This window comes from Solanum tuberosum, unplaced genomic scaffold, assembly GCF_000226075.1.
Source record: "Solanum tuberosum cultivar DM 1-3 516 R44 unplaced genomic scaffold, SolTub_3.0 scf00127, whole genome shotgun sequence".
NCBI lineage: Eukaryota > Viridiplantae > Streptophyta > Magnoliopsida > Solanales > Solanaceae > Solanum > Solanum tuberosum.
Genome location: NW_006239058.1, coordinates 796,012 through 809,690, shown reverse-complemented (window position 1 = coordinate 809,690; position 13,679 = coordinate 796,012). Strand labels below are relative to the sequence as shown.

Below are 13,679 nucleotides of genomic sequence, written 5' to 3'. Positions count from 1 at the left end.
AGTACTACTGCAGCATCACACTTGGCAATCTCTATAAGCTAGTATTTGTATTACATAGGTTGTACAACATTGCTCTTACAAGAATATAGTTGATGTTTTACGAGAAAAAAAGAATAACTCCATGTTTTTGGACCATGATGAAAAGTGATATCCAAAATGTATGGGAATCAGGGGAGTAGTTAATTTTCATTAGGAAGAAATAAAGGTTACAGGCTCTAGCTATTCCGTGAAGAGAAACCAAAGGAAAGCTGCAATGCATATTAAGTACCATTTGGAGTTGCTTGTATGTGTTATTTAGCTGTTGTTGTTACAGTCTGGTACATGTCACCTAAACTTTTATTGTTAGAGTCATCCCAAGTAGAAAAGTAACCAATGTCATCTCAACGAAGAAAAGCGTGTTAATGAGTAATCGATCAACCCTCCATCCATAAATGCTAAAACCACCAGGGTTAGACTCCACATAAGTCACTGCAAAGATGAAGCAAACTAACATTATTTGCTGTTCGTGTGGAAAAAGAATGTTAAGAGACTGAACTGCAGAAGTTCGCATAGATATGATGGAAACATAACAAGAATGATATGCATATCAAGTAAAAAAGATGAGGATGTTATGGAAGGTTGGGTGATCTAAGAAGATGAATCAAAATCGTCACTTGTTATAAGATAAAATACAATCGCCAGTATTGTGCATAGCATATCACCATGCTTCCAAATCTACTTCTCTAGAGGTCCCACGACCATAAACCAAGTGATGCATCATCAGTCCCATTACATTTATAAGATCATAAATATTATGCCACTGCACTTGTATTATCAACTCTTAAAAACTTGAAGTGTTTAATCTTATGACTCCCTTTGCCTAGCGCTTCACCCACCTGTCTGACAAGAGACTAGTACTAATAACTAACTAATCTGTATTGGACTAGTAAAGACAATAGAGATTATTACAAAATGCAGTTTGTCCAGAAGATTCTAGTATTTCTGGCAGTATAAAACCTCAATTCACCAGACTTTGGTCATGAACAGCAGGATTTAACTCCAAAGCAATAGAAGATGCTTCAGCAAAATTATCTAAATGAGGGAGCAAGTTCTAGGCAAAATAGTGTCTTTGCTACAAGGTTGCATGAAGATTACATGACCTTGTAAATGTTCAGTGAAAATGCACTTTCAGTAAGAAGCAATCAAACTGTGAAAATATGACATCCCAAGCAACGAAGAATTAAATGTAAAGCATCAGAGTAACACTTCACTAATAGATCTATCATCTATAGATGAGATACTGCCGAAGTGGTTCTACTGTAGGGGTTCTAACAGTTATGCTGATGTTTCTTAAGAAAGTACTAATGATCAAAAAACCGTGTTATGTCTTTTTAAGACCAATATAGGTATTTGAAGACACTTCAAAGGACAGGTTTGTATCCTAAGAGATATAAAGATTTCAGGGGAGGAAACATGTGAAATAAGTGAAAGAACTAGGCACGCTAACACTGTTCCTTGTATTGTCATCTGCAGATAATTCCGGCAAGAGAACTCACACAGCCAATAAAATGCAGGAAGGTAACAAAGGAGAGGATCTCAAAAAAGACTGGCATATGCACTATGTAGGTATATCAACCATTCTAACAATGTGGACTATTTACTATTTCAGTTTACTATTTGTTGAACAAACAGACATCCTATATGCTTGAAAATGAAATACAAATATTAGTGCTTCAGTGAATCAAATCATTAAGGCTGCAAGAAAAATTATCTCGCCATTTGGGAATTATAGGAACATAATACAAGCATAAGCAGTGCAACTTTTAGCAGAAGTTTGGTTTGCATACCAAATGCTTGTCTCTTGTGATATGACGTCATAGTAGAAGTGAGTTGTACATTTGCAGGTGGAGGCATACAATCAGCGGACTCCAAATCACCTTCTGAATAATTTAAAGATAACTGCCCCGCTGTTTTTGGTGTTTCAACATTTCTACCATCAGATGAAGATTCGGAAACAGAAGCATCGTTGCTATTACAAGTAACTAGTGCATGCCATCTACTGGCAACGGATCCCAGGCCTTGTGCTCTGTGCGATATCTTTGCAGCTGCATTCAGGCATATAAGTAGTCCAACCAGTTGAACAATTGATATTACCTGAATATGAAGTTCAATGAAAACAATACAATCAGTCAATAACAGCTTTAATATACTCTGTTAGAGCAGTTTTTCAGTACTACCTAAGTACTGACTTAAATAATGTTACTAGTGTCAAAAAAAATATATTCCCTCTGTCCCAATTTATGTGACTTACTTTCCTTTTTAGTCAGTCTCAAAAAGAATGACACATTTCTATATAGTAACAATTTTACTATAAAATGTCTATTTTACCCTTAGGGGTCGTTTGGTTACTGTATAAGAGACATCTTATTCATGTATAAAAAGTTGCATTAGCTTTACTGTGTTTGGTAGAAGTTTTGTATTAGGTATAAAAGTCAACATAACTTATACCATGTTTGGTTGGTAAGAATTTAAATGTTGTATAAAAGTTATTCATGTATTAATTTATACGGTGTTTGGTTGCATTTTTTGTAGTCCTACATAATTAATATCAACCTAACTTATGAGGGAATCTATGTATAAAGTTATGCAGGGTAGAAGGTGGAATAAGTTATGTGAGTATTAGTTATACATGTATTAAAATGATAAATTACATATTTACCCTATTAATTTTTTATTTATTTTTTAATTGGAAACTTTACTGTTTCCTATATACGTTTGTTGTTTTTATTTCTTTTTATATATAGATCATTTTCATTTCTTTTAATTTATTTTATTTTTTTTTAATTGGAAACTTTACCTGTTTTCCTATCTACGTTTGTTGTTTTTATTTCTTTTTATATATAGATCATTTTCATTTCTTTTAATTTATTTTATTTTTTTTTAATTGGAAACTTTACCTGTTTTCCTATCTACGTTTGTTGTTTTATTTCTTTTATATATAGACTATTTCATTTTTTTAATATATTTACTGTTTTTATTATTTATGCAAATATAAATTATTTTTTTAATATTAGAGATTTGATTGTATATTTTTTGACGGTACATATGCTAATCAAATATTAGCATTATGTTGGAGTTGTTCTATCAGTTTAGGATTTTTTTGTTTCCAAATTAGATTATTTTTCAATTTAGTTGTTTTTGTTTTGTCTATTTTGTTGACCGACTTGGTCACTCTTGGACCTTGTTTGGACACATTTTTATTTGATGAATAAATGGACATTGTCCAATGTTGATTAAAAAAATAAAAATATTAGCATTGTATATTATTCAATATATTCCACATTTTATTAACATGTATTATTATTTTGTAAATAATATATATTAATAATTTACTACAAGTTTAATATAATAGTTAATAATTCATCTATTGTAATCTCTACATAACTAAATAATACTTTCCACATAGCTAATACCCTGCATAACTAATACCTGCATAACTAAACCCTGCATAATTAATACATGCATAACTAAACCATGCATAACTAAACCGTGCATAACTAATACATACATAAATAAACCCTGTATAACTAATACTTGCATAACTCTAACCAGTAACCAAACGGCCCCTTAATGAAATGATTTACAGCCACACAAATTTATATTATTCATTTTGGACCACAACTTTTTAAAAGACTTCCTTTCTTTCTTAAACTCCGTGCCGAGTTAAACTACCTCACATAAATTGGGACGGAGGGAGTACTTTGTTTGAGCATATCCACTAATGTGACAACTTTGTTTCTCAAGTTCATAAAGAAAAGCCACAAGAACAAGATTTGATGGTCAAGATACAGAAGCCTCAAAGATACTGAATGCACTTTTCAGCCCTTCATATAAACTAAATTGTCGAGAAACTCAAAAGTAGAATCGCCATGGAACCCGACCAAATGCTAGTACAATCGAGTAACGATAAGCCAATCATGACATGGATTTTACGCATTAAGATCTACAAAACTGAGGCTAAAAACTCTAGAGTATCAGTAGATGCATACAGACAATGAAAGAACTTGATGCTTACCACAAAATCACCAGCATTTACGAAGTTGACAATTCCTTGATTTGCTGTTGTCTGCAATAGAACTATACATTGACTGACTGTGACTATTAAGTACTCCAGGAGGAGGAACATCCTAAACCTGTGGCTAATTTTACACACATAACAAGTCAGACGCATATGTTCATTGATGTAAACTGAGACATCCATATCCATGTCCAGAAGCTCGCCAAAATGTTCCAAGTGTATAACTTGCAAATTGCCCACCAGATGAAACAGAGCAGTTCCCACTATAAAGATAATGGTAGGATATGCCCATGATACTAGTGAAGCCACCACAATTCCAATTGACCACCATATAGAACCATCATAAATATGCACAGCTCTAGTGACTTCCCGAGCTATCTTCATCAAAAAGAAAATTGCCATCCACGAAACCACCAAATAATAAAAGACCTGAAAGCAACTAGTTCCCCAAAATCAGACATTGGGAGTAATTGCGCGTTGGAATTATCTCCAATTGGACTTCACTAGCATAACTAATTAACTATTTTCGATTTTACAGAACGAGCTAAACAAATAATGTAGCTGATGAACATGAACTTGGATTCAATTGATCTGAGATTGAGCACTTACCCGTATCTTCTTTAGATAGAGCTCACTGAAATGAGTCAGTTGACCATGGTATCGATCCACGAAAAGCAATTTCCTAATGCGATATTTACGGAGATTGTGCGAGATGCACAACAGCGATATGAAAGCGGCAACAGATTGGCATACAAGAACTTCAAGCTCAAAGTCATTAATCTGATACAGCTCACAGTTAGAGCAGTAACCAAAGTAAACTACGAGAAGAGGCACAACAATGGAGAAAACAACAAAAGCCAGCCAGGATAGTGCAGCGCTGAAAATGGAATACTGACAGAAACCCAAAACTCGCAGAAAGCGTTCGAGCTTATTTAAGGAAACGTCTAGATCAGTGAAGTGTTGAATAGCGTCAATGAGTGAGACATGAATCGAGTTGTCGTCGTCGGCTCCGGGATCCGGTGGGCGGCACTCGGCGGCGGCCATGACCGGAGTTAGCTGCTGAAAACGGTGCAAGATTTGAACCAGTGGGTATTGTTTTTGCTGAGAAGTAGACAAAATTCTGGATTCGTCAGTCTTTTTCAATTCTCTTGTCACATTCTAACATCTAACAAGTGTGGATTCTTCCGTAAATTGCCAAAATGGTCCTTATGTTTGAGTAAGTTGAGAAAATTGAAGGAAAGGTATCCTCTAAGTCTTGAATTAACTATTTGTGACAATGTTGACCAAATAAAGGTCAAACACACTTAAATAATTGATTAAGTTAATTGAGGACTCAATTAATATTTTCAAAAAATTATAATTTTTTTATAAATAAAAAACAATCCACACACAAAATAAATAAACTTTTCACTCCCTCTCTCTCAAACACGTTCTCCTCTCTCGGCTAAGCAGACGACGATTTTCTCAAAAAATTGAAATTGCTCCGTTCTTTCAATCGGTTTCTCCGATAACTATCAGCTTTCGACGCCTAACTTTTCAGCTTCCGATTCATCTATTCTAACCAGCCAAGGGAACATCGATTTGCGAGTAAAGCTTTATTTTGTGAAAAAATTTAGGGGTTTTTAGTTCATTTTTTTTAAAGAAATACTGGAATGAACAAATCATTGTAGATAGATGTTTTCCGTTAAAAAATTAGAGTTTTTTACTTTAAGTTATATTTATTGATTTCATTCTTTTTAGTTTATCAAAATGTTATTTTGGGCCTTTTTATTATCACTTTTGTATAGTATTTGATGCTTGCAGTAGTTTTAGCAGATGCTTTAGTGCAATTTTGGTCAGTTTAGGTTGTTGGTTTAGTCTAGATATTGCTGCAGTTTTGATAAGTTTTTACTGTTGGTTTAGTGTAGATATTGCTACAAATCTTTTTCTAGTTTTGCTGCTAATTTGTGCATTTTTTTGCTATTGTCTTGATGCAGTTTTGGTTAAATTTTTGTGGTTATTTTGATATCAGTTTTGTTCAGTTCTTGCTGTTTTAGTGCCGTTCTAATATAGTTTCCGTTGTCTTGTCCATTCAAAGTTGTTTTGGTGCAGTTTTTACAACTGATTTGGTATGTTTTGGTCATTTTTCTGATGAAGTTTTGATCCAATTTTTTGTGGTTATTTTAGTGCATATTTTACTCTAATTATGATTCACGTGGAATACAAATTTAAATAATTGAGATTCACTTGATTTTATTTTTAAAGTTAATCATAGACAAGTAAGGTAACCTTGTTGGTTCGTTCTTTTATTGACTTTGGGTATTGACACTCGAAAGGATTTTGGTGAATACCTTTGCCAATTGTCATTGTATTTGAGATAGTGAAAGAAGAGAGCTCATAATCCTTACACGATCTTATTAAATAAATAAATAACTACATGCCTAAATCTGTGTGTTAACTTGTTCGTACTAAATGATTGTGTGGTGATTGCCTTTAAGTGCATGCTTGCCGAAATATACTAAAAAGCACTTTCAATTGCCCCCCTCTAATCTAACTTTCTAATGATGCACAAATTGATTGTTAACATTTTTCATTTTTTCTATTTGTAGATAAAATGACTTCCAAAAGAAAAACAAGTGAATCATCTTTGATAAATCAAGTAGAATAGTTAAAGTACAAACACCATTAGAGGAACTCGCTGAACAAGTCATTCCACAAACAGATGATGTGTTGGGCATACACCATTAGGCTTGGGCATTTAAATCAATATCTTATCTCAACCAAGGATTCTTAGGTGGTTGTCTGCTAAGAAGAATACAAAAATGGATTATGTTGATCTCTACAATCCTCCTTATGATATAGTAAATCTTCTATAAAATAATCTTTACTTAAATTAACTGATCATCTGTTTTGCTTTCGTTTACTTTTCTTTCAATATATGACCCATATATTGCAATAGATGAGTCATCTATTGCAATAGATGGGTCGTCTGTTGGAAGAAAACATAAGAATTTGCTATTGTTTTGCTTTCGACCAACAGATGACCCATCAATTGCAATAGAGATAGATGATCTATTTGAAGAAAACTTAATATTTGGTACTGTTTTGATTTCTTCAAACAGATGACCCATCTGTTGCAACAGATAACCATCTGTTTCACTTACTTCTAACAAATGACCATCTGCTACAACAAATGGATAATATGTTGGAAGAAAATTCAATGTTTGGTATTGTTTTGCTCTCGTTGGTCCATCTATTGCAACAAATGGGTCATCTGTTGAAAAATAAATCGTTTGTTACTGTTTTGCTTTCTTTCAACAGATGGGTCATTTGTTGGTAATACAATATATAGGTAAATATTACAATAAGTATTTTATCTATTATAATTTACGAATTAGTTTAAATATAAATTACTTTTGTTTATAAATTGTGCATCCCTACGATAGATCTAATAAAAAGAGAATTGCCTGGAGCAATAGCCATCAAAAGGGAGGCACCTACTATTTTTGGTGATGCTGATGATGTTGCAACAGATGTTGGTGTTGATGTTGATGTTAATATTGGTGATGTTGGTGCTAAAAGTAGTGGTGAACATGTTGATGATATTGGTGGTATATATGGTGGATTCACCCATTCCAGAGAGCCATTCACTCCATTGAAGATTAAGAGGAGAAAATTTGAAAAGAAGACCATTTTATATTTGATAGATTTTTAGTTATTTTATCATGAATTCTATTTTGTAAGTTGAAGAATCTGAAATGGATTGTATTTCATGAACATTAATCATATTTTGTAATTTCTGATGAGAATATTTTATATTTAATAAATGTTCAGCTATTTTATCATGAATTTTATTGTGTAAGTTGAAGAATCTGTTATGAATTGTAATTCATGAACACTTATCATATTTTGTTAATCATATTTAATTGTTAATGACAATATTTTGTATATGCTCATCTGTTACAACAAGTTATGATCTATTGCAATAGTTAATGAATTACTTGTTGCAGTAGATGACATATATATTGAAAACAATCAACATTCATTACAATAGATTATAACATGTTACAACAGATGACTTATATGTTGGAAATAATCAAGAAAATATACATATATGTTGCAGCAGGTTATAATCTATTGCAATAGGTTACAATTAGTTGATCATATGATTACTCTATAATGCATTGAGATTTTAATTGATTTTATTAATTGAAAGGTAATTATAATTAAATAACTTTATATATCACTAATTATAAGTTAATAAAGCATTTCATATCAAATTAATCAATTGATCATTTTATTTAAGACAAATACAGTTAGTTGATTATTTAATTACTCTATAATGCATTGAGATTGAAATTGAACTTATTAATTGAAAGGTAATTATAATTAACAACTTTATTTATCACCAATTATGAATTAATGAAGCATTTTATAATCAAATTAATCAATTGATCACTTTATTTAAGACTAATACAATTAGTTGATCACGTAGTTACTTTATATTGCAATAAGATTGTAATTGAACTTATTAATTGAAAGGTAATTATAATTAAATAACGTTATTTATCACTAATTATGGATTAATGAAGCATTTTCATATCAAATTAATCAATTGATCTCTTTATATGAGACAAATACAATTAGTTGATCATGTAATGACTCTATAATGCATTGAGATTGTAATTGAACTTATAAATTGAAAGACAATTATAATTAAATAACTTTATTTATCACTAACTATGGGTTAATGAAGTATTTCATATCAAATTAATCAATTGATCACTTTATTTAAGACAAATACAGTTAGTTGATCATGTAATTATTCTATAATGCATTGAGATTGTAATTGAACTTATAAATTGAAAGACAATTATAATTAAATAACTTTATTTATCACTAACTATGGGTTAATGAAGTATTTCATATCAAATTAATCAATTGCTCGCTTTGTTTAAGACAAATACAATTAGTTGACCAAGTAATTACTCTACAATGCATTGAAAATGTAATTGAACTTATTAATTCAAATGTAATTATATATAATTAACTTTATTTATCATAAATCATGCACTGATGAAGCATTTCATGAAGCATTTCATATCAAATATATATATAATCGATTGAAAATGATCAAGCATATATGCTCATATGTTGCAACTAGTGTTCATCTGTTGCAACAGATTAATCATCCGATGCAACAAATGATTCATCTGTTGCAACATATAGGCATATATACTTGATTATTTTCAACGGATAGATCATCTACTGCAACAAATAATACATGTTAGACATTTATTGTAACAAATTTTTATATTTGTTGCAACAGTTGATCATATTTATTTGATTATTTTCAACAAATTGGTTATCTATTACAACAGATCGGATGAGCATAACTAATATATTTTATATAATAAATATGAACATACATAATCAACAAAAATGAATTTAAATTATCAGATTCATAACTAAGTAAACAATAAAGCTATTTCACTATTACAATAATTATGGAGCATTTTGAACCTGACACGTAGTTCTCTTGTGGCCAATATTTTTACATATTGAACACTTATTTTTTCTTGTTAGAAATGACTCTCCGACTTCACGCCTCCTTTTCGTTCGCCTTCTTCCCAGTTTGCTTGGGTCAATTTAAGAAGGAGACAATTTTGTTTCCTGATTGGGTCAATATTTTACACATTGAAGAAACAAGTTTGTTTCCTGAGTTGACCAACTCCATACGTCTCTCGTGAAATAATTTTCAAATCTCAAATTTATTTCATCAAATAAAGCGACGATATATGAAATTCTCTTTCAACTTCAAATACTGCATTCACGGATTTAGCAATATTTGACGTCATAATATTTTACCTATACAAAAAATAACTTAATAAGATATATAATTATAATAAAATCAAACAAGATACTCAATATATAATATTGTACCTATTTTTTGGGGAAAATGCAACTGAAATCCAACTGATTCGTGATGTTCGGCTGTCTTGGGTACCATATCGCTTATTTGATTGAAATGGTTATAGAACTCAACTCTTTGTACGCTTCCGCTGCATTATAAAAATGAGATACAAGATTATTCTTCTTGATTCATCCACCATAATAGTCAACAACTATTATTATTGATTCTTCCATTAATGGTACCTAAAAGAATTTATTAAAACTATTTAATAATGATTGTATAGTAAAGTTGAGTGACTATATACAGTTAAAAATTCATATGCACAATTATTGTCTCAACAAGTCAGTGATCTGTTGCAACAAGTAGGTCATCCATTGCAACAGATGACTCACTTATTACAACTGGTGACTCACTTGTTGGATACATGTCCAAAATCAGAAGCCTATTCAACATATAAGTCAATTGTTGTAACAGATGAGTCATCTATTGCAACAGGTAACTCATATATTGCAATATATAACTTACATGTTTGGACAAACTTTTGATTTTGTCCAGTTTGACCTGGTACTATAACATGTATCCAATAGGTAAGTCATCTATTGCAACAGATGAGTCATTTGGTGCATCAAATGATTCATCTGTTGTAATAAATGACTAATCTGTTGGGACAAATTTCTGGTTGTCCCAACTTGATTTGGTACTGTAATATGTATCCAACAGATAAGTCATCTATTGCAATAGATGAGTCATCTGGTGCAACAAATGACTCATCTGTTGCAATAAATGACTTATCTGTTAAGACAAGCTTTTGGTTCTGTCCGAGCTTGGCCTGGTACTGTAATATGTATCCAACAGGTAAGCCATATATTATAACAGATGACTTACCTGTTGGATACGCGATTGTAAATTATTGAAGAAACACTCAAAATACCCAAATGAAAAATTAGATTAAAAATCATTAATTTACTTACCAAAATCACTTATGAAATAATGTTCAGTGATATAGGAATGAAATTTGATCCGATAGCTGCATTACCAACAATGTGAATGTTACGACAAACAATAAAATAAGAAGAAGATGGTGAACAAGAAAGAAGAAGAAGAAGAAGAAGAAGAAGGAGAAGAAGAAGAAGATGAGCAAGAAGAAGAAGAAGAATGATGATGAAAAAGAAGAAGACAAAGAGCAACAACAATGGAAGAATAGGTAAGAGAGAAAGAGGAAAAAAAGAGTTGTGAGTTGTTGGTGTCATTTTTTCCATCCATTTATTATTATTAATGTTTTATATAAGATGGGTCAAAGTGTTAAATAAAAAACTTGGGGATGAGAAATTCATCCCCTTAATCCTTAATTTAAAAGTTGTCACCCCTACTCAATAATTAAGACTTGAGTCACCTTACATTTAATTTTGAAACTTTTCTATCACCCTTAATTCATTGTCCCAAATAAGTTCAAAATAATCAATTACTGTACTATATACGGAAAAGGGTCAAAATTTCCCTGAGCTATGTGAAATAGACCATTTATACCCTTCGTTACATGTTGGGATTAAAAATGTCCGTCGTTATCCTAAGAGACCACAAATACCCTCAAGAGTTAACACCCAAAAATTTTAGTGATGTGGCAATCCACGTGGGACTAATCCTTCCACCTAAGCATTGTCAACTAGGATTCACTACAAAAGAACTAGACCTTTAGCGGCGACAACAATCGCCACAAAAGCCCATAATATCGTCACTAAAGGTTTTTTAACATTAAATTCTGATTTTGTGTTTTTTTTTCATTATTTTTAAAAAACCAAAAATAATATCGATTAAGGAGGAGTTTGAAGACACTATATGTTTTATTTTTATGTCATATGTAAACGCATAAAATGTACAATGATGCATTATGTAGTAGGAGATTTGAATCGAGAAGTAATTTGATGATTTTCGTAATAATATTGGATGTTTTTAATATTGATAGTGCAGGTTATTTATTATAGAAAATTAGGTTGCAACCGAAAATTAATTATCATATTTTTTTTGTTGAAAAAATAGGTTTTACTAATGAATGACTATTGCAGCCTTAGTCGCCACTAAAAAATCACTCATAGTGGCATATTTTAGGATTTTGTAGTGAATTTGTCGCCACTAAAGGTCAAGTTCTTTTGCAGTGAATCCTAGTTGGCAACACTTAGGTGGAGGGATTAGTCCCATGTGGCTTGCCACATCACTAAAAATTTAGGTAGTTAATTTTTTAGGGTATTTGTGGTCTCTTGGAATAACGGCGGGAGTATTTTTTTATCCCAAAATGTAATGGAGGCTATAGGGATGGCAATGGGGCGGTGTAGGGCGGGGGTGGTACGGATTGAGCTTAACCTGCAAAAAAATTTAACTTGTCCCGCCCTGCATAACAACTCTTTTCATTTTCAACCTGCCCACCCCGCCCCGCATAATTTTTTAATATTTTCTTTTACTAGTTATGTTTGATACTAAAAATAAATTCATTTTTTCATTAAGTTGTATTAATTTAATAGGATAGTGACTTAAAATTTTATTTTTTAGAGGTCAATTAGAAACATGTAAGAACTTGTATTATTTTTTATTGAACCATTTTCATTTATTATCTAGAATATTTTTAGTAGCTTTAATGAAATTATATTAATAAATAATGTTCTATCACTCTTATAACATGTAGAAAGTCAAAATTAAGTTTAAACCCACATAAAATCACATACACCTGCAACCCGCCCCGCCCCACATTAATTTTAAAAAAATCCATTTCAATCCGCCCCACACAACCTTAAACCCGCCCCGCCCCGCCCCGCCCCACATAGTCTTAAACCCACCTCGCCCCGCATCCGCCTCGTCCCATTGCCATCCCTAGGAGTTTATAAGTGGTCTATTTTACATACTTTAGGTGTATTTTTGACCCTTTTTAGTTAAATATAAATTGAACAATTTTATTTTCTAAGTTTGTCAAAAAAAATTAATAATTTTAATTTTCGTTAAATATTTAATAGTTTATGTTCATTAAATTTGACGAAAAAACTTAAAAAAATTAACTTTCAACATCAACAAAAGTCATCAAAATCTTTTTAAATACAACAGAAAAAACTGCATTAGACTAGAAAAAAATAAAAATACCTAAAATTGCACATAAAAAAAAGTTGTATTAAACTATAGAAAAACATTTAAAATAAGAAAAATTACGATCATTATACCTCTAAATAAGCTTCATAGTAAAATATATTGAAGCAATAAGGTGATGTGTGATGTGAGGCTAAAAATACATATTTTTAATCATTATTTGCCTCATATTTATTATTTATATTTGTCCTTTTTGAACATTAATTTTATAAAATTGTGCTAAATAGTGTATTTTATTTGTAGGAGTAAATTGACGTAAAGCTGAAGAAATTTGGAGCTAAAACAAATTAAAGATGGAAGGTTGAAGAAGGAAATCAAGCAGACAGCTTAATTGGATTAAATTTATTAAAATAATATATTTCTATATATGGTGCAAAGAAGGACTTTCCAATTCAATTTGAATGTGGTTTGCAGCTGTCACGTGTCACCAGCTGACCAGCCCTTGCCGCCAAGAATTTCCATAAATTGCGGCCACACGGAAAACCCAATTTAATTGGGTTTTATTTTCCTAATTTGTATTGAACTTAATTATTTTATTCAGGGTTTTCTACATCTATAAATAGTGTAGAGAAATAATTATTTGGGGGGAGGCCAAGAACT

General features: G+C 31.3%; 1 protein-coding gene across 1 annotated transcript; it reads right to left on the bottom strand.

Moving 5' to 3' along the window:
* Positions 1 to 30: 30 nt before the first annotated feature.
* Positions 31 to 5,303, bottom strand: LOC102589133 (uncharacterized). The gene is made up of 4 exons (XM_006351422.2): positions 4,667 to 5,303; positions 4,055 to 4,486; positions 1,827 to 2,133; positions 31 to 468 (listed from the first exon to the last, which is right to left on the bottom strand). Exons 1-4 carry the CDS (start codon positions 5,099 to 5,101, stop codon positions 329 to 331), a joined length of 1,314 nt encoding a protein of 437 aa, XP_006351484.1. The 5' UTR covers positions 5,102 to 5,303; the 3' UTR covers positions 31 to 328.
* Positions 5,304 to 13,679: the final 8,376 nt, after the last annotated feature.

Coding starts and splice junctions, on each gene's coding strand:
- LOC102589133 (XM_006351422.2), bottom strand. CDS start 5,101: ATGGCCGCCGCCGAGTGCCGCCCACCGGATCCCGGAGCCGACGACGAC. Junction 4,487..4,666: donor TCTATCTAAAGAAGATACGG/GTAAGTGCTCAA, acceptor AGTTGCTTTCAG/GTCTTTTATTATTTGGTGGT. Junction 2,134..4,054: donor TAAATGCTGGTGATTTTGTG/GTAAGCATCAAG, acceptor CTTCATATTCAG/GTAATATCAATTGTTCAACT.